Source organism: Vipera berus, assembly GCF_964194415.1.
Source record: "Vipera berus genome assembly, chromosome: 4".
In the NCBI taxonomy this organism is placed as follows: Eukaryota; Metazoa; Chordata; class Lepidosauria; order Squamata; family Viperidae; genus Vipera; species Vipera berus.
In genome coordinates this window covers 109,724,945-109,746,189 of record NC_138206.1, presented here as the reverse complement: position 1 = coordinate 109,746,189, position 21,245 = coordinate 109,724,945, and the positions used below count along the sequence as shown (strand labels likewise).

The 21,245-nt window shown below is 44.5% G+C and overlaps 2 protein-coding genes and 1 long non-coding RNA gene across 4 annotated transcripts in view; 1 reads left to right on the top strand and 2 right to left on the bottom strand.

Moving 5' to 3' along the window:
- Window positions 1–13,327, bottom strand: FBXL3 (F-box and leucine rich repeat protein 3). Of its 2 annotated transcripts, none has more exons than XM_081327075.1 (4): window positions 12,923–13,327; window positions 5,963–6,085; window positions 2,415–2,586; window positions 1–1,263 (listed from the first exon to the last, which is right to left on the bottom strand). In XM_081327075.1, exons 1-4 carry the CDS (start codon window positions 13,298–13,300, stop codon window positions 620–622), a joined length of 1,317 nt encoding a protein of 438 aa, XP_081183201.1. In that variant the 5' UTR covers window positions 13,301–13,327; the 3' UTR covers window positions 1–619. The 2 variants fall into 2 exon arrangements, with proteins under 2 accessions (XP_081183201.1, XP_081183202.1); XM_081327076.1 differs by having other exon boundaries at window positions 2,415–2,523.
- A 256-nt stretch (window positions 13,328–13,583) lies between these two features.
- LOC308667510 lies at window positions 13,584–16,934 on the top strand. Its single transcript, XR_014026303.1, has 3 exons — window positions 13,584–13,605; window positions 16,016–16,618; window positions 16,745–16,934. It is a non-coding gene; the product is annotated as an uncharacterized lncRNA (long non-coding RNA).
- The window catches only part of MYCBP2 (MYC binding protein 2), a 141,309-nt gene continuing 133,670 nt past the window's right edge, over window positions 13,607–21,245 (bottom strand). Inside the window, exons 80-84 of the mRNA XM_081326766.1 lie at window positions 19,662–19,769; window positions 18,822–19,031; window positions 17,143–17,250; window positions 16,739–16,904; window positions 13,607–14,467 (exon numbers count right to left, since the gene is read on the bottom strand). Coding sequence (XP_081182892.1) covers window positions 14,352–14,467; window positions 16,739–16,904; window positions 17,143–17,250; window positions 18,822–19,031; window positions 19,662–19,769 — 708 coding nt within the window. The 3' untranslated portion in view covers window positions 13,607–14,351. The remainder of the gene's footprint in view (window positions 14,468–16,738; window positions 16,905–17,142; window positions 17,251–18,821; window positions 19,032–19,661; window positions 19,770–21,245) is intronic.

The window sequence follows — 21,245 nt, the reverse complement described above, 5'->3', positions numbered from 1 at the left end:
AATAATTTCCATACCACTAGATTTTCTGGAGAGTTTTTAATAAGAAGCAAATACTTATATTTTCCACATACAAATATACCCAACTACTGTGTCCCATGGCTCTATATTTATAATGTTACAGAAACACCAACAACCCACAGTTACGGTTTGGGATCTGGAATTACAAATCGAAGCAATTCATTGCTATACAATCTGGGCTGATGTCTGCACCTTCCTGGACTATGTCACTAAGTGATACATATGCTCCGTACAAATGTTAAGTCAATTGCAGTACTATTTCCAAGAGCCAGGCTAAGATACTGTAATTTATCGGAACAAGATTTGGAACTGTAGCCTCTGAATATGTAAATATGTAAATGAATACCTAAACGTTATGTCAATGCCTATCCACGTTAGCATCCGTCTTGTTGGGGGGAAAAAGCAAACAATACAAAAAGTCACGTGAACAGGCGTTTCGTTCCTCCCTTGTCACTTTTTCAACTTGGGCTTTAGAAACCAGTAGATTTAACGAGTAGACTAATTTTCTACGGTGCTTGAGAGATCCTAGGATCACGAAGCTCCTGATTATGATGAAGTTGCCACACGGCTGGCCCAAGCTAAGGGTTTGCCCCCAATAGCTCTACCATGTGGGCATCATGTCTGGAAACCAAACTCTCCCGAGGTGCTTGGACACCTCCCAATGAATCTGCTCCAAGCTGTACTTCTGGTCGGGGATCAAAACCTCTTCCATTATAGACAGCTGAGACAAGCGGCCGCCACACATTTTCACAAACTCGACAAAGGCACTGCAGGAGACCTCACATTCTCCGAGGCCAATGGCCGACAGGTTCTGGCAGCGCTCGGCAATGCAGATCAGCTCTTCGTCCAGTGGCTGTAGTCCATTGGCACACACTACCAGTTCAACCAGGCGAGGACACGTCATGCCAACCCGCCCAAGGACCTCTTTGCTGACCAATCTCCCAAAATAAAGGTGGGTGACCGGCGTTTCGTATCGGAAGAATGGGTCGAATTCTTCTTCATACACGAAAAAGTACATGACCAAATTCACTTTAGGGGAATGTCTGATGAAAGCGTCCCAACTGCTTTTCTCCAGAGTGTGGAAGTGCGTCTGTCCTGGATTCTCGCTGACAACGTCGATGCGCAAATGTTCCAACTTGACATGTTTTTCAGAAGACAGAGCAAGGAGCAGCTCATCACTTAACAAGTGGTAATTCAAGGCCAGCTCTCGCAAACCGTGGCACTGGTCAGCTACACAAAGGATTCCTGGAAAAGCAAAGAAAATACAATACGAATTCACCTTCAGCCCGTCACAGAATAGAAACACATACACTACATTACATGCAAAAACTAACAACTTGAGTAGTTTGGAAATAAGAATCGTGCTGAGGACTGGTGGATAACAAAGTTGACCTGGAATTTTAGCCTGGTAATTAAACCTGCTAATAGATCTCGATTTTAATAATGCAGTAAAATTTCTTCCTGTTGAATATACTTTCCTAAGATTCATTACCGGTGGTCCTCGACTTACAACCATTTGTTTAGTGACCTTTTGAAGTTACAGCGGCACTGAAAAAAGTGATTTATGACTACTTTTTACACTTATGACCGTTGCAGCATCCCTGTGGTCACGTGATCAAAATTTGGTCGCTTGGCAACTGGCATGTATTTATGACGGCTGCACTGTCCCAGGATCCCATCGTGTCCTTTTGCAGCCTGACAAAGAAAATCAATAGGGGGAGGTCCAGATTTACTTAACAACCCTGTTGCTAACTTAATCACTGCAGTGACACACTTAACAACTGTGGCGAGAAAGGTCGTAAAATGGGGCAGAACTCACTTGGCAACTGTCTTGTTTAACTCTGGAAATTTTGGGCTGAATTGTCATAAGTCAAGGACTACCCATAATTAAGGATCCTCCACCTACTTTTCTGGAATAATCAAATAAACTATTCCTCCTTTGCCAAAAGCTATTAAGTCATTTTTTAAAAAATGCAGCACGTTCAGGAAAATGTTTTGCCGGTGGCAGGAATCACGTGCTGTGGAAATGACTAAAGCAGGAGAGGCCCGGGAGGTATGATGAAATAAACCGCACAAGAGTTGCCTTTTGACAATTGGTGAAGAAAGCAGGAATGCAATAGAGATTTGACTGTTTTATCCGATTTCAAAAGAACTGCTGCTGAGGTGCTTCATTTATTTATTTATAGCTTGCTTTTATTACTATTTTTAAATAAATAACTCGAGGTGATAAAACATATCTGACACTCCTTCCTCCTCCTATTTTTCCAGCAGCAGCAACAACACAACAAGAACAACAAATTCATTCTGAATTTTTGGAAATTGTGGATATAAGTTCGGTATAAATGCCAATTCAAAATATTCATTGGGCAAAAAAAATATTCCAAAAGCAAACTTACCTGCCGGAGAGACATGAGGACAGCTGCTCATTTTTAAGAGTTTTAGGGTATCACTGTTGTTAGCCACCAACACCTTGAGAGATGGATCATCTACTGGCGTATCATCTATCTTGAGTGAAGAAAGGGATTTGGAGTTTACAAACACCACAGTTAGGGCTGAAATAAAGTGTGACTGTAAAAAGGAGAAAATATTGAAATCGAGATGTGAAACTTAATCACATTCTAAAATGCAGTTTATCGACAGAGAACAGCAGCAAACTCCAAAGAAACCAAAGTACCACTATATTTTTCAGCTTCTCAGAAATAATATACTGCGAATTTTAAAAAAAAATAATCGGGGTTTTGCTGATTAGGTAGGTATGGTGTTATAGAAATGGCTAGTACATACTATTATATACAAGTAAATAGTTGAGGTTTCATGTTATTATCCTATTCTACTGCACCATAAGGGGTTGAAAGTCAATGCTTTTTCTTCTTCTTTTCCCTAACTTTTCTCTCTTCCCCTTTTCCTCCCCTAATTTACCTTCACCTTTCTTTATATTTTTGTATTTCATGCTTTTATTAATCTAAAAAAAATATTTTTTTTAGATTAATAAAGCATGAAATACAAAAATTAATAATTTTTTTTAATTAAAAATCCAGTTCTGTTTAGGAATATTTTTCAGGACACTTCAATAACAACACGGTTAGGAAATGCTCTGGTAACTTTTTAGATTATCAAATTTAAAAACCCATTTTATTGAACAATAATACCTCTTCCCAGATTAACTTGAATCTGAGCGCGGGCAGAGAGCTTTAAGCTTTCAATTTATTCTGCGTTCATCCAAAAAAAAAAAAAAGGAGCCAAGGAACAAACTCGTTAAGAAAAAAGTTTTTAAGAAATGGAGAATTCCCAGGGCAGTTAAGGCAAACGGGATGCGGTTAACAGCAAAAGAGAATGTCTTTTTCCTGTCACCTCCCTGGTGGTGGTGGGGGTGGGGGCTCCGATTTCTCTTCCAAGCCTTTGTTCGTTGCAATGGATTAAACCTACAGACCCTCATCTTGTCACATGAGAGACTCTGGGTCTCAACCTTTTGAGCCGGACTTCCAACCGATGGCCCTGTCCAGAATGGGGCTGCCATGGGGATCCAGAGCAAACCTCCACCTTGGCTACTAAGAACTCTAATCCAGTACCGTCTGAAGTGGGGAAATCATCCTGGGGCGGAATAAATGAGACCCTCCTGGTCGCCCATCCCAGGAGACACATGCAGGTGGGCGGTCTTGGTACCTTCCAAGAGGGGAGGGTCTTGATGAAAAGAAGAGGCCAGGGCAGCAGCAGCACCCAGGCCTTCCTCTCAGGGCGTGCCGTGAAACCGCCGTTCTATATCTAAGGCTTTGGCTGCTGGCCTCTTCTGCTGGCTGACACCCACGTGAAACCATCCGGAGCTTGGGAGGGGGAGGACTTCCCACCTTCCAGTTCCAAGGGAGCTCTGCCTGATTATTTTAATAATGAGCTGGACGAGGGAGGATCCACTGGAATTAAATCCAGACTAACCAAAGGGCGGGGCGGCAGACGAGAGAGGTGGAACTCTGGCAGGGAAGGGAAGCTTCCCTGGATGGGACCGTCCTGCCCAGAAAGAACACAGTCCGCAGCTTGGCACAGCGTCACTGGGCGGCAGCAGCGGTGAGGACTGGCACCCCTATTGCCCACGTGGCCCTTCCTGAGCAACAGTCTTGCAGGCCTCAGTTACACCCTCTCTTCCCTCTTGCACGGCTCTTTACTCGAAAAGGGTCAGAAAAATGGGCCAGCTTGGCTACCGTCTGGCAGTGCTCGACTTACAGCGGTTTGTTTAGTGACCACTCAAAGTTGCAAAGACACTGGGAAAAAGTGACTTACGACCCTTTTTCACAGTTACAACCTTTGCAGCATCCCCATACTCGTGATCAAAATTCAGATGCTTGGTAACCGGCCAGTTTTTGTTTTTTTTTTGAAAAAAAAATTTATTAGTTTTTATAGGGTTAAAAAGGTTGGTAGGGAAATGGGGGGTTGGGTTAGGGTAGAGGAAGGGTTGGGGGTGAGGGTTGGGTTTCCCCCCAGTAACATTCAAAATTTGGCAAACAGCATGATGTCTGGGTAAATGTACATAAAGATAATAAAGCTAACAATAACACTGATAGGTATAATAAATTATCAAAAACAATACTAAATTTTCAATGTGTAATATCATTCTTACTCAAATTCAAAATTGCATATCACATTCCTTTCTCTCTAACTCGCTTATCTAGCCATTGATAAAATTTATTCCAAGTTCTATAGTAACCTAAATGTTCCTTCCTCTTTAATCTCTAAAGTTAATCTATCCATTCCCGCACAAGCCAATGTTTTCTTAATGAATACGTCTTCAGTCGGTAACTTTTCATTTTTCCAATATTGGGCATGCACAATTCTCGCTGCTGTCAATACATGTAACATTAAGTATCCGCTCTCCTTGTCAGCACCGGCCAGTATTAATGACAGTTGCAGCATCCTGACACTGGACAGGACACTGCAACCATTCCTGCGTGTCAGGTGAACTCCCTTTTGTGAACTTCTGACTCGCAAAATCAACGGGGGGGGGGGGGAGAGCCAGATTCACTTAACAGTGGCAACGGATTAATTTAACTGTTGCAGTAATTCACTCAACAGCTGCGGCCAGGAAGGTTGCAGAACCGGGGCAAAATTCACTTAAGGTGTGTCTCACTTCACAAACAGAAACGTTGGGCTGTTGTGACCGTGAGCCATGCAGAAAGATCTAAAAAAAAAAATCTACTGAACACAACTGGGTTTTGGTATTGACCTGAAAAGGCCCTCACTGGCATGGAGTGAGACTGCCCCTCCCGCCAGGATCCCACACAGGATAACCCTGTTTGGCAGGAAACACCCTTCTGAAGTTGCCTCTGCAGCCCAGCGCTCAACTCCCAGGAAAATGGAAAACAGCTTTTTCCTGCATGGCTTCCAGATCACAAATCACACGTCTGGCTCGTCCTCTCAACGTGCTCAGGAGAGAGTAGAAACATACATCCTTTCACAAGCCTTCACTGTTCGCTACTTTAGCGGCTGGTTTTATTTGGGGGGGGGGGGTTTCAATTTTAATTGTATTGATTTTGTTATTTCTGCCTTCCTGTCTTTTTTCCTTATAAACTGCCTTGAGCGTTTATTTTTTTATTTTTTTAAAAAGGGCAGGTCATCAGTCCAATCTTCACGACAAATAGATTTGTTGCATTCTCAGTTTTGTTCCGGCAAGATCTGAATGGTTTCTCTTTGGAGATTTGCTAGGAGTGGCAGACTCAGAGTTGCTGCTGGGGCTGATAGCACTGACATTTGATACAACCGAAGGATGTGCGTTAGGTGGAAAAGGGGCTACCAGACATTTTCTGATTTTTTTGTTTTTTTTGCCAGCATGAACTAACACGGCTCTCCTCCTTACTCTGTGTGCCTGGAAGAGAAAGCCCGATCACGACAACATGTCCACCATTTGTTTCAGATTTGCTGGTAACCAGCCAGACCAAATTAGAAGTCTGCTCAGTACCTTTGGTAAATCCATAAAACTTGGTCGTGCCGTGGAAATCAGTCCAAGTGTCTTTAAAGAACAATTCACAAGCTGGGATAAAATATCGCAAGCAGCCTCAGCTGATTCCTTGCTGCTATCCACCTGAAAAAGAAACCAAACATTTAATGGACAGTCACTTCAAATACTACCATGTTTCCCTGAAAATAAGACTGGGTCTTTTTTTTCCTCCAAAACCGGCACCAGGTCTTATTTTCAGGGTAGGCCTTACCCCACCTCCATCACCGACAGCCCCGCATAGCCAGTCCACTTCTTCTGGGGCTGAGGTTCTGCAGCTGCATTCGGGCCTGCATTCTGCAGTCAGGCCTAAGCAGCCGAGTACTGAGCTATGGATTCAATCCATAGCCTGGTGTTCGGCTGCTGAAGTCTTGCAGAACCGAGCTATGGACTGAATCCATAGCTTGGTTCTCGGTGGCAGGGACCTTCCGGAAAGCCCTGTGACTGAGAAATGCAGGCCTGGCTGCAGAAGAGGCCTCAGAAGAAGAAGTGGGCCACCAAGGAGAGGCCTGGCTGCATGGTAAGTGGGTGTGGGGTGGGGCAGCTCCACACCCTCCCACCCCTGGCCTAGCTTGATTTTTAGGTACGTGCCTTGCCCCAAAACTAGGGCTTATTTTTGGGATAGGGGTTATATTAGGCCCACCCCAAAAATTCAAGCTAGGGCTTATTGTTGGTGTAGGCCTTACTTTTGGGGAAACACGGTATATACTTTGCTGTTGACTGAAAACGCATTTGAACGCCAAAAATAAACTAAAAGGAATAAATGCTGATGTTGTTCCTGCTATGAGGCACTGAATGAGAACACCCTATTTTAGGTCGTGCTGAATGTGAAACATTCAGACAAAGGAGGTTGCATTATTTATCACCAGGAGCAGAATCTTCCTGCTTATAACAAGCAAACAAACAAACAGCACCATCCTCACAGGGATCCTTCCAGGCAGTAACTCACTCCAAGCAGGTGTTCTCCCTTGTGCTGTATTTTGATCTCTGTCCTACGTATGCCGAGTCCTCTATGAATTGTTGTGGTGTATGTCTGTACCCATGTGCATGGTGAATATTTCGGAATAATGCATGAATAATAGAACTCACATACTGAGCTTTTAAGAACTAAATGTGGAGCTGGCTATCAATGCTTTTAGGTCAAAATGTTACTTGCTGTACAGGACAACAACTAGCTCTGTGGGAAACAAAACAGTAACTTGGTTCATAGGCTGTCATAAATCATTAATCAAGATTGTGCCTTTCATCTTTCCTCTGCCTTTCCTTCTTCGGTTATTCACTGTTACCATACTGGCGAGCTACGATTTGTGGACTTTTCCCCCCTCAAAGCTGAAACAGTGAACAACTTTAATTCCCTGTTGGCAATCTGGATTTGAACCTCAATGTGAAAGAAAGTTATCTTCCCCCCCCCAAAAAAAAAGGGCAGACTTGTTGAAGAACAGAAAACAGATAAGGCCAACGGGCATTCATTCACTTGATGCAAAAATGGGGAAATCTCCCTGTTGCTAGGGAAGCAGAGAACACACATCCCATCTCTTTTATCTTATTTTCTTTTTTTGATTCTTTTCAGCTATTTTCTAGGCCTTCATGCAGAGAAAGATTGAACATCTGTAGTGCTTTTTTTTGTTGTTGTTGTTGGCTCTGCAAGATCCTTTGGGGCTTCAGGGTTTTTCCTCACCCAGAAACTTCAGACATTTTTAAAAGCTTGTATGTGTTTTGCATGACCTGATCGATTGTTATCCATCAGACTGGGTCACCAACGGTTTTCACTCAGCAGCCTATTGCCTAGGAAGAAAATCTGTTCCCTTCCTTCCAGCCAGCGCTCACCTCAATGGGCATTAACCATCAAGTTTACACATTAATCCCTGTAGCGCTTCTTTCATATCAGCAGGTGATTATTTAAAGCATAAAGCAACTGCAGATTGTCTACTCCAAAATCAAAGCAGGTGGGAAAGCAGATCCGACCATCTCAGCAGCTCTTGCCTTCTGGAATCTCACCCAGTCCAAGTTGTGTGGCTACAGGAAGAAAAGACTCAAAAGCAGCAACTTGCCATTTGCTAGACTTGAAAACTCTAATAGGGCATTCCTTTAGCTAGAAATTTACCCGTATATCAGGGTATCAGGGACGCGGCGGCTCAGTGGGTTAGGACGCTGAGCTTGTCGATCAGAAGGTCGGCAGTTTGGCGGGTCGAATCCCAAGTGCCGCGTAACAGAGTGAGCGCCTGTTACTCGTCCCAGCTTCTGCCAACCTAGCAGTTCGAAAGCATGTAAAAATGCAAGTAGAAAAATAGGGACCGCTACGGTGGGAAGGTAACAGCGTTCCGTGCGCCTTTGGCGTCTAGTCATGCCGGCCACCTGACCACGGAGACGTCCTCAGACAAGCGCTGGCTCTTCGGCTTTGAAATGGAGATGAGCACTGGCCCCTAGAGTCAGAAACGACTAGCACGCATGTGCGGGGGAACCTTTACCTTTATCAGGATATCAGAAAATTTGAGGAATTAAGTCAAAATGCAACCAGATCTTGATTTCTTACTACATCTGGAAATTCCAGAGTTATCCAAAAAGCAACCTTCCTACCAATCATTCCAAACCTGTTGCCACACTTTCACTCCCATGCTTGGATCCAGCTAGCTTCCAAACAGGAGATTTACGTATCGCTTGACTATCAAGATTGCCATTTCAACATTCCTTTGTCCAGGAAGTAATCTACATATCGGTTGATGAAACAACAGAGCATAAAAATAAAGAGGATGGATTAGAGGCCTAACATGTCTTGAAGCCATATTCTCAGACCTGATTAGAGGGGGGGGGGGGAAATATTTCATCTTCACAGATGTCTCTGAGGGGGAATCCTGTCAAATAATGCTGCTATTCACTGGTTTCCTACCTGGAGTCTACAACTGGTTCTCAAAATCCTGAGATGCCTCCATCGAAACCTTCATATTTAATCATCTCAACGTCACCACCAGGAAGTTTTTGTGGTGGCATCAACCTGTCTTCTCAGCTAGAAGCTACTTAACAAGTTGACCATGGTCTGTCATTAGATCTCATTTACAAACTAAACATACCTTTTCATGTGGAATGCAAATCCTTCCTTCCTTTTTCTGCCCAAAACCTTCCTAGAAAACGTATGGCACAGACTGGATATCCATAAGGCCCTTCACAGTTCTATTTAGCATTTTTCTCACTTTTCTCCAACCTCTTTAGGGCCCAAGGTGTCTAATTCTACTCTGGTATGCTGGCTTAGAGCCTGCCTCTTTCTGGCTTATGAGCTTTAACAGCTGCCTGGCTTATTAAATCAAGTGTTCTGACTACCAGCCATCTTGCAAAAATCTTCTGCTATTAAAAGGTGTTAGAAGATGTATTCCTAGGCCTTTGCTGAGGCTGTCCTCAGAAATTTCACAGCTGGTTTCTCCGCATGCCATCTGGCATAAATGTACTTTAACTGGAATGAACTCCTCATGTAATTACTGAATTTGGTACAACCAACTATCCTGCCCCAACCAGAAAAGAAACACAAGAAGAAAGCATCCATCTTCTGGAAAAGATGTTTTTTTGGGAGAGAGGAGGAATGACATTTTTGTGTCAGGTTCTAAGGCCCTTAAGGACTCCCATGATCAGTGAATGGGTGGGACTAATGAAACATTCAACTGTTGTGGGTATTATCATTGCTTGTATTAATCATAGAAATGGCTCTGTCTTGCTTGCTGCCATTTTTCTGTGTCTGCTCCCTTAACTACCAAGGAAGAGAATGACATCTTCAACAAAAGGGGCCGATTAGACCAGGTTTTCTAGGAAAAGACAACGTTGGCATGCCATGCTCTGCTGTGGAAAGGTTTAGCAAAGGCATAGTCTCCCAACCTAGGGGCTCTTTTTCATTTAGTTGGAGGCCTGAGATTTTCTATGTCGTCCAAACACACTACAGCTGTCATTCCCGATTGGCAGAAGCTGGAATCTAAACCCAAACTTTCAAATCTACTTTCCTGAAAATTGAAATATTGCAAGTCCAGGTTTGAACCTTGCTAAATCTCAGGTGAACTTTTGCTTTTAGCTAACAAGTCACGGCCTCGTTAAGCCTTTCATGTATCTCAATAGACTGTGAAAATAATAATCTTACTGACAGATGCCTACATCACCACGGACTATTTAGCTTCATGGGAATGAGTAGTTACCCAGGCAAAGCCTTTAATCCTGGTTAATCTTGTTGCATGTGCCACTGTTTCTTCTCTCCTCAAGTACACTCTTTGGAACACCCTCCCCATATTTTGCCTCTTGCTGCTCTCTTGAGTAGCTGGCTTGCTTGGAAGTTCCCTCTGTTCTCTCTTTTGCCTGCATGTTATTTTATAGATTTTGTTCAATCTGTTAATTCCTCCTCAGAAACTACCATTCTTATTCCGTCACAAATCACTAATTCTATTCTTCAAAGCACCTCAGAAGCACCTATTTTACCTGCTATAAATCCATGTTTATTTCAGTCTGTCTTCAACTGCCCAAGAATTTGAAGTTTCAGGACTGTGGCCAGCGTCATCCCCCAAAACAGGTTATCTCCTGTTTTTATTTGACGATAAATACCCAGCGAGGGCCTATCTCTTCTTCAGTTCCGTGATCAAGTTTTTACATTTAATCCACCAGGACTGAATTCATCTGCTCATTGTCCACCAGGAATTTCTTCCACGTCTCTCCATTCTGCTATTTCTTTCTCCTGCCTTCTAACCCCCTTGGTCCAGTTCCTGCAATTCTCTTTCAATCCTTTCTCTCTACCTAAGCTCTCATCCGCTGCAAGACTTAAGAAGGGCTGAAGGCAGTTGGGGAAAAGCCAGCCAGGTGTTCTGTACCAGCCTGCTACCGGCCCTGCAGAAAAGGCAGGGACAACCCCTTTACAAACGGCAAGAGGCTGGAACTAAGCCTGCCAAATTTATTAACATAAAACAGAGCAAAACAAGACACAAACCATGAAACAGGAGCTATTCAAGCGGTTGCCTTCAGCAAACCAGCCCTCCCACGCATTCCCCTTTTATACAGTTCAGGGCGTGGCTTCTCTCTGCCTCCTTCCGAGGTGCCCTATTGCCTTCCTCTGTTTACTCCTGATTGACTGCCTCCTGCGTCGGGCGTCCTTGAACAGGGCCAGCTGTGGGTCATCTTCATCCACGCTGTCAGGCTCACACAGCTGGGTCTGTGTCGTGACCAGGTGGGAGGGGCCTGGCTGAGGGCTCTCATCAGCAAGCTCTCCAACCCCCTCAGCAAGCTCTTCAACACCCCCCTCCTCCTCCTCTGAGTCGTCCGACCCAACTGCCGAACCCACAGGCTGACCCTGAATCACAACACCAGGCTCCCAACTCTAACTGAGAAAGAGAGGCCTGTTTGTGGCTGGTATTCAGTGCTGGCACATCCCAGGGCAGAAACCTCAGAGTGCTCTCCTATTTTCAATGAGAGCACACAATGACCGAGAAGTAGTTTCCTTCCCTTAGGGACTCCTGCTCAGCAGGAACTATATATTGCCTCCAGCGAGCAAAACCCCTTTTCCATCCGCTGATGTTTTCTGCTCTCCATTTGTCGGAAGGCCGGCTTAATATCAATCAGATGCCGATATTTGCAAATCATCCCAGATTCTGGTTCAACTGGATTTGGAAGATGCGTTGTTCAATTCAGTGGCAAGGCAATTCAATCAGAGCGGCTCTGAGATTCAGAGAAGAAAACAATTCATCTACAGAGCTCAGTGGGGAAATGTGGAAACCCTCTGAATGGCACAAATGGGAGTGCAGAAATGATATGCCTTCAAGAGGACATCATCCCTACAGATTAGAGCAGGCTACTTCAGAATAACACAGCTGGAAGGGACCTTGGAGGTCTCCCTAGTCCAGGGGTAGGCAACCTTAGCTGGCTCAGGAATTCTGGGAGTTGAAGTCCACGAGTCGTAAAAGAGCCAAGGTTGCCTACCCCTGCCCTAGTCCAACCCCTTGCTCAAGCAGGAGACCCTATACCATTTCAGACAAGTGGCTGTCCAGTTTCTAGGAGTCAGCCACGTTAAAAAGAAAACCCAAATGTAAGCCAAATGAGGTGGAGATGGAGTAGCTAAGAAGTGGGTATGTGGTACAAGGAGAAGAGAGAGTAGGAAGGGTTAGATCAACCCATCAGAAGAGAGCTGAAAGGGACCCTGAAGGTCTTCTAGTCCGATCCCTGCTAGACTGTCACCAGAAGACAAAATGCTACTGTCCTTTTGACAATATTCTCTTCCCATCAGAATACAGCTGAATAGATCAACCCATCAGAATAGAGCTGAAAGGGACCCTGAAGGTCTTCTAGTCCAACCCCCTGCTCATGCAGGAGACCCTACATCAGGGGTAGGCAATCTGGCTCAGGAATTCTGGGAGTTGAAGTCCATGAGTCATAAAAGAGCCGAGGTTGCCTACCCCTGCCCTAACACCATTTCAGACAAGTAGCTGTCCAGTCTCTTTAAAAGCCTCCAGTGATGGAGCATTCAGAGTTTCTGGAGGCAGGTTGTTCCACTGGTTTAATTGTTCTCACTGTCAGGAAATTCCTCCTTAGTTCCAGGTTGCTTCTCTCTTTGTTTACTTTCCACCCGCTGCTTCTTGTCCTGCCTTCAGGCGCTTTGGAGAACAGCTTGACTCCCTCCTCTTTGGGGCAGCCCCTGGAGTACTGCTAACACAGGGGTCGGCAACCTCGGCTCTTTTATGACTCGTGGACTTCAACTCCCAGAATTCCTGAGCCAGCTATGCTGGCTCAGGAATTCTGGGAGTTGAAGTCCACGAGTCATAAAAGAGCCGAGGTTGCCGACCCCTGTGCTAACAGGTCACCCACCCCTCGTCCTTCTTCTGACTAGAGAAGGCCTCCCCCTCCCGCCTTTGGGGCCCTCGGACAGCTGGCCGCGCAGGGCCGGGGTCGGCCCACCCGCCTGGGTCTCACCTTGAAGCTGACGTACTGCAGGTGTCCGGCGTGGCGCTTGAGGATCTGCTTGATGAGCTCCGGGTGGGTGGTGGCCGTGGCGCCGGGCTGGCCCAGCTCGAACTCGAAGCGGTGCCACAGCTCCGGCAGGTGGAAGGCAAGTTGCCAGCCGCGGCAGACCTGCGAGGCGCGCGCGCGGTCCAGCAACGGCAGGTGCTGGAAGACGCGGAGCACAACCTCCGGCAGCAACGAGGCCCAATCCGGCCCGGGCAGCTCCCGTCGCTTGCCTCCGCTTTCGGGGTCGGCCGCTCGCCTGGCCGTCCGCTTCATGCTCCCGGGGTCGCCTCGGCGGCGGCCGGCTGACGAAAGGCCTCCAACGCTCCTTTCTCTAGTCGCCATGGCAACACCCCCTCCCACCACTCACCCCCGCTGCCGGCCTTATCCCGGGCCCGGCCGGCGCGGCCGCCTCCTTCTCCCCCAGCGCCCCATGGAGGAGGTGTATGTGTGTGTCTACGGGGGAGGGGGCGCGCGTCTGTCTCAACGAGGCCGCCGGTTCCACCCCCGACAACCGCACTCGCCGCCTTGTTTACTTCGCGCCGGTCAAGATGGCGGAAGGGTGCGCGGCGCACGCGCGGCCCCGCCCCTCCCTCTCCGCCCCCCCCTCCCTCCCTCTGTCCGGCAAGAATTCTCCTCAGGAGTCTCAGGTAGGAAAAGGCCCCGCGTGGCTTTATTGAGGCTACATTCCCTTGGGCGACGCTGCTGGGCGGGGAGGCGCCTTCGGAAGTGCACTTCGGCCGGACGGCGCCCTCGGAGCCCCCAGCTTGGGAGGAAAGGAAGGCCGCCGTTTACAATCCAGGACTCGAGGCGGGACAGACAGTTGACACGGCGCATATATATATACATACATATACATATACACCAGGGGCCTTCAAACTCGGCCCTTTTGTAACTTGTGGACTTCAACTCCCAGAATTCCTCATCCAGCGTGCCTGGCTGAGGAATTCTGGGAATTGAAGTCCGCAAGTCAGAAAAGGGCCGAGTTGGAAGACCCTCGATATACACACATACGTGTATATGCATATATACATATACAGATATAAGATCTACACAGCGCGATCGAAGAGTGGTTGACACGTCGAGGGCTGCGGCTGAGCCCGAACGGGGAAGGGGTGGGGTGGGGGGATCCCGCCGCTGCCTGCCTGCCTCCCGCCCTAGCCCTGCCCGCGGCAGCCACTGTCCGGCATTCAGGAGGAGGAGGAGGAGGAGGAACGGGCGAAGTCAGCGGCCTCCGGAGTTGCCTGCTCGGCCAGGCCCCGGGAGGGGGGGGGAGGGCGATGCGCGTCGTAGCCGCATGCAAGCGCCTGGGAGGCTGAGCTCGGGGGGCGCGGCAGGCCCCCCGGCGCCCTGCTGGCCAAATGGTCCCGGGCTGGTTCCCGCCTTTCCGCGGCGGCTAGAAAGTGTGCGCGTTTCTGCAGACGCCGCAGCCCAGCGCGAACTCCTCGCCGGTGGGCGGGTGGACGACGTGGAGCGGACACTCGGCTCCTTCCAGCTGCTTGCTCTTGGGACCTGAGGGAGAAGAGAGAGAGAGGCCGAAGCCGGCCGTCAACGGGGCTTCATTCCTTCCCGTCCCGGCTGCTTCCCTCCCCATCCCCCTCGCCCAGGCTGCTTCCCTCCCCGGGCCCGAGCCAGCTGCACGGCCAGGGAGACGTAGGAAGGGTTCCCTGGACCTAAGGATGATGGGTCTTTAATATTAATAACCACCCGGAATTATTATGGCTGGTGGTCAAGTGGGAGGCCAATAAATTTTATAGGTTATAATATTTTTCTAAATATTTTTATTGGTTTATAACTTGTATTTGTATATCCAAATATCATTTGTCTAATGTATTTACAATACATTGAAAATAATATAATTATTAATAACCATCCATAATTATTATGTGGTGGTCAAGTGGGAGGCCAATAAATTTTATAGGTTGTAATATTTTTCTAAATATTTTTATTTGCTTATAACTTGTATTTCTATATCCAAGTATCATTTGTATAATGTATTTACAATACAGTGAAAATAATATAATTATTAATAACCACCCATAATTATTATGGCTAAAAGCTGCCCAGGGTTACCTGGTGGTCGAGTGGGAGGCCAATAAATTTTATAGGTTGTAATATTTTTCTAACTATTTTTATTTGTTTATAACTTGTATTTGTATATCCAAGTATCGTTTGTATAATGTATTTACAATACAGTGAAAATAATATAATTATTAATAACAACCCATAATTATTACGATTACAAGCTGCCCAGGGTTACCTGGTGGTCAAATGGGAGGCCAATAAATTTTATAGGTTGTAATATTTTAATAAATATTTTTATTTGTTTATCACTTGTATTTGTATATCCAAGTATCGTTTGTATAATGTATTTACAATACAGTGAAAATAATATAATTATTACCATAATCACCGATAATTATTATGGCTAAAAGCTGCCCAGGGTTACCTGGTGGTCGAGTGGGAGGCCAATAAATTTTATAGGTTGTAATATTTTTCTAACTATTTTTATTTGTTTGTAACTTGTATTTGTATATCCAAGTATAATTTGTATAATGTATTTATAATTTTATAATATAATGAAAATAATATAATTATTAATAACTACCCATAATTATTATGATTATAAACTGCCCAGTTTACCTGGTGATAAAATGGGTGACCAGTAAATTTTATAAATTACTATGTAGGTTCGTTATTTACGTTTCTTTTTAAAAAATATATTTATAATTTGTATATCCAAATATAATTTGTATAATGTTATTTATAATTTTATAATGAAAATAATATAATTATTAATTATACGTAATTAACATTATAAGCTGGCACAGAGTTACCTGGTGGCAAAATGGGCGGCCAGTCAACTTTATAAATAATAATAAAAAATAAAGGGCTTCTATGCACTTTGCTCTTGTGAGCCTAACTTTGGAGTCCCTCATAATACAGGTAGTTTCTAAATTTTCTTGCACCTTCTTATACAGATGACCTTCCTTGCCCTCTTCCTTTATTTAGTATCTTTTTACTTCCTAAGACTTTTGTTCTTTTCTTTTTTTACTCCAGATGGGGAAAAGGGCTAGACTTACAACAGTACTTTAGTGACCATTTGAAGTTGCAATGGCACTGAAAAAAAGTGACTTATGGCTGTTTTTCAAACAACTCTTCGGGCATCACCATGGTCACACGATCAAAATTCAAGATGCCTGACAACTGACTCACATTTATGATCGTTGCCGTGTCCCGGGGTCATTTGATTACCTTTTGGAACTACCTGACCAGCAAAAATCAGTGGGGAAGCCAGATTCACTTAACAACCTTAAACTGCGGTGATTCACTTAGCTGTGGCAAATGGGGCATAACTCAACAAATGTCTCACTTAGCAATAGAATTTGTGGTCGTAAGTGAAAGGCTACCTATCTGCATGTTTGCCTGGGATTTAATCGCCTTTTTTCCCTAGTTCTATTGGACCTGGTGTAGTTTTACCATGCAGATTACAAAAATGGGCCCTTTAATACCATGGAACAGCTAGACCATTGCAACTGACTTTGTTTCATAAGCCTGTTAATATTTTTTTCTTCTCACAATGTATGAAATTTCACAGGCACAGCTGAATGTAACTGACCTATCGTGATCTACACTGGAAATTCTTAGGCAAAACTAATCTAAGTAAGTTTATTTTAAGGCTTCTAAACCCCATCTGGAAGAAAACCACTGCAGTTGGCAGTGATCAAAGACAACTCACAAACTACCCAGAAATATAATTTTAATGACACTTTAAATTGTTACCTGCAGGGCAGTGAGGAAGCTCCTCTTTCGGAATACTCGTCATTCTCTGGAAGTCATCGTGACAAGCATTGCAAAAATGGGTGGTCCCAAAACAAAAGAAAACGGCCACCGAACAACAGTAGCGGCATTTGTACTCTAGAAAATCTGTACCGTGTTTGGGACACATCTGGGGGGGGGGGGAAGAAAAGATAAAAAACAGCTTAAGCTGAAGAGTGTGAACATTGACTCTTCTTATTTAAGATATATGAAGATGCATGATCTATTGTGGGGATCTCCAACTTCGACAACTGCTGAGCTGTCTGATTCCGGGAGCTGAGGTCCACAAGTCTTAAAATTGCCAAGGTTGGAGACCCCTGATTTATTGAACATGTTGCTGAAATGGCAGAAGGAAAAAGCTTTACCACCTGAGCTCTCGATACATCAGAGCAGGCGCCGCAGATGAGCTCCCGGGGGTCGTAATCGTCTCCTTGTCCAGCTTCAGCATCACAACGGGCTTCTCCACCAAAATAAGCCTGGAGGAGGAAACCAAGAAGAAAAGCGGAGCACTGCACCAACTTCCAGAAAACGGGGAGTCAGTGAAATAGTTAAGAGGCCTCCAACGACATCTTAACCACATTATTTTGGGTTTGCAGCTATTATCTGCTTTAAGGGGGAAAAAGCAAGGGGAGTATGAATGAAGGATTTTCATTAGTATCCAATAACAAAACATTTTGTTTCAAAACTCCACTTGGAATGGATTTATTATGAAATTGGGTCAGTCAGGAACTATAAAGGTGTCGTGCTTTCGAAGCAAATACATTCAACGCTGAGATTAATGGGAAGTTATACCAATTACACGTGAAACATGTGAATCAAATAATAGAAAGGCATTAGGATGTATCCATCTGAAAGATGCTCTAATTCCAAATGTATTCCAACTAGGTGTGACTCTGTAACAGCAAAGCTTCTGGGAGTGGCTGCGATGAACCACCTTAAAGACTGTGAAAGGAGGTGTGGGAACGGCCAGAATTTGGCTTCCCAAGAATTTGGTTTCTCACCCTTCAGCCTTTCCGTTCCCCCCTAGCAGGCTCCTCTGTTAGCTTCAGTGAGAGCACACTCTCCTGGCTGGCAGGCGGGCTAGCATGTGGGAGGTTTGGGAAAAGCTATGATAAAGCCTTCACATACATCTTATGCTACCTTGTTTTTGTGTGATCTCATAGGCACCTGAATAATCCAATGATTTCCATGTATCCTATTTTGTATGAGACTGATGTAGTTTTTGTAAGATTGGAGGTGAATAAAAGTTCAGCGGGCAGTACTCGGGGGAGTTCTTTTTTTGGAGACGAGGCTGCCTGGCTGGTTCAAAGCTCTCTTATCGACTCAGGTCTGAATTCTTTTTCCTTCGTCTGAATTCCTGTCCCTACATCTGAATTTCTTTCCCCTTCAAGGAGGGACTTGGGTTGGGCTAAAAGCTGCTAGGGCAGGTAAAAGCATCTGGAGAAAAGAAGAAAAGGTCTTAGGAACTGAAAAGATGCTGAATAAAGGGAGAGGGCAAGAAAGGCCACTTGTAAGAAGATGCAAGAAAATTTAGAAAGTAAAGAGAGGAAAGAAAAAAGTTCTTGAAAACAAGAGTTCGTAAGCTGAAAGTTGAGAAATAAGTCACCCCCACTTTGGTTGTTAAGTGTGTGTGTGTGTGTGTGTGTGTGTGTGTGTATATATATATATATATATATATATATATATATATATATATATATATATATATATATATATATATATATATATATATATATATATATATATATATATACACACACACACACATATATATATATATAATATACACACACACACACACACATATATATATATAATATACACACACACACACACACATATATATATATGTACACATATACACACACACATACTTGTGGTCAAGTATAACTTGCTTGGAGCAATCGCAGTGCTATCATTAAAAAATATGTGGCTCAATATACAAGTCAATCATGTGGCTCAATATATAGTAAATATGTGGCTCAACGTATTCATCAATCATGCTGAAAGACACATCTCATGTCCGCCATTTGAATCTGGATCATACCTTCTTGCATTTGTAGCAAACGTAATACGCGTATCTGTTCATGGCAAAGCCAGCAGGGTCGTTATAAAACCGAACTCCAGGTGTTGTGATGGCTTCGCTCTTGTGCAGCCCTTCATATTCCAGCCTCATTAGGGCTTTCCTCTTCACATCCTCATAGAGTTCTTTGATTGGATCAAGTAAGTCCTTTAATACCACGTGGTTTATTTTGTTCTGTTGTGTTAAAAAAAGGAAAGAAGCAGTAAGCCACAAATCACAGTTTACTGGGCAAAAAAAGAGAAAGAGATCATAGTTTGCTTGGTACAGAAACAAGTGACAACTAGTCAGTTCGTGCAAACAGTCCTTCTGTGAAGAGGAAAGAACAAGACAGGCCAAAGCAATTCGGACCAGACTTTTGGTTGTCATAAATTGAGGCAGCCATGTAAAAGGACCCAACTATGACTATTGTTAAGCAAATCATGTCTTCAGTACAAACCCATTCTCCCTAATGGGCATTTCCCCTCCCCCTCTGAAACTGGCAAAAAAAAAAATGTCACAAACTGCAATCACGTGACTATGGGATGTGCAACCAGTCATAAATATGAGCCAGTTGCCAAACATCCTAAATATGGAATATGCAAGTAAAGTAAATATTTTAGCTAAAAATAAGGAAAAGTATATAAAGGTAATTGATCACTATGAAAACCAATGGAAAACACATGCAATTCTTTTTTTCTTCTTCTTCCAAAACTCAAGGCTTCTAATTCGTGAAGATTATCAACCGATAAATCAACGGTGACAGAGGTGTCTCCTTCAGTGTAAATTACCAGATGCATAACAGAAACTCTTGACTCTGTAACTTACCTTGCAAATGGGGCAGGACATGAACCCAAAAGTAATGCGGGGGCCAAGCCATCGGTTTTCCAGAACCCGGCAGCAGCATTGCAAGTGGAATATATGGCTACAGTCCAGCTGGAGAAAGTAAGAACTATGAATTAATTTGCACTGATAACTCCTTGATAGATCCACCAAAGCTCAACGTTCCCTTAACTTTCCCTAACTGCAAGGTTTTTTTTTCAAAACCATTTTGTCTCTTAGCAGCCATGATCAGCCCTGATTTGGAATTCATAAACACATTTGGTGTCATACCCAGTGCTTTTTTTGTATATATATAAAAAAAAAGTGTCGGAACTCACACATCATACAACCCGCCTTGCCTACCCTACAAGGTTCCATCCAAAAAAGGTGCCGGAACTCCGTTCTGGGTGTTCTATGACAAAAAAAAAAGCCCTGGATACCTGACCACAATTATATGAGTCCCCTGGAACAGCATGTTGGATAAGTTTTAGCCCAGTGAACTTGTGATAAGGAATGTGGTGGCTGATATGTATGAGTAGTATCAGTTGGAAGGAAGGAAAATGATGTGTTTGTGAGCTCTGCCATACTCCTCAGCCGTTAACTGCCAAGTATTGTGTTTAACCAGGGTGGAGGGTCACCATGATTTCTGATTTTAATCCGGTAAAACCACATTTGAACTAGAATCTGGTCTTTGACAAGGTACTTGTGGCAGTCTCTACAGGTAACTTTCTCACTTTCCAGTGAAAGTGGTAGTTCGCTTAATCCCACGTCAAGCTTTATTTTTCACATTGCTTTTTGCACCTAATTCAAGATTAAAATTACTGAAGTGGAATATTGAAACATAGTGGAAAAAACCAGGAGACCAGATTAAGATGATCCTGGGGAAAAAGCAATGGACCCTATTAAACCAGGCTTGGAAGCCGATCAGCGCAGTGGTGCGCGTTATCCCCTCGGATTTAGTGGAATGTGGCTTGAGCTGCTGCACCGTGTCTGCAGTTGGCAGCGGCTTCACTGGTGCCCTCGCCACCCTTAGAGTGAATCCAGAGGATGAATCGATGCCCTCCCGCCCTCGTAGTGAAATCAAGAGAGGGGTTTGGCAGTAGGATCAGAGGAAAACTGCCTTCTCCTTTCCATCAAATCCGTTCACGTGGTCCCTGCTAGGCAGAGCTTGGCTGTAATTTGTGCTCAAGTCTTCAATGGATTTTTCTCCACAAAAACCGGCTTAGCAATGGTTTGTCTTACTTTCGTGTTTTTTTTTGTTTTTTTTTTGCTAGCTAGGCAACTTCCTAGCTCTGATGGCTAAGCACCACTTTGGCACATTTGACCCAAAGCAAGTGTTATTTGTCTCTCAATTTCTTCTCCTGACATCATTTTCCAACCCTCGTATGGCTTTGGAGGAAGTGGCAATTCTGCTTCCAGTTCCCTATAAGGAGCCCTGGGAAGGGACCTTCAAGTCCTAGCCAGGCCTAGGAGTCCCTGGTGCCTCCTGCAGATCCCTGCCATGAAACCACCAGGTCCCCAAAATGGTGATTCCAGCATGTGGACTGCATGGCCACCAAGATGACTCTCATTCTGTGCAGTGAACGGGTC

Excerpts from the sequence above, each read along its gene's own strand:
- FBXL3 (XM_081327075.1), bottom strand. The coding sequence starts at position 13,300 with ATGGCGACTAGAGAAAGGAGCGTTGGAGGCCTTTCGTCAGCCGGCCGC. Across the intron at positions 6,086-12,922 it reads TGCAGTACGTCAGCTTCAAG|GTGGATAGCAGCAAGGAATC; the intron begins GTGAGACCCAGG and ends TTTCTTTTTCAG. Across the intron at positions 2,587-5,962 it reads GTTTTATGGATTTACCAAAG|TCACACTTTATTTCAGCCCT; the intron begins GTACTGAGCAGA and ends TCCTTTTTACAG.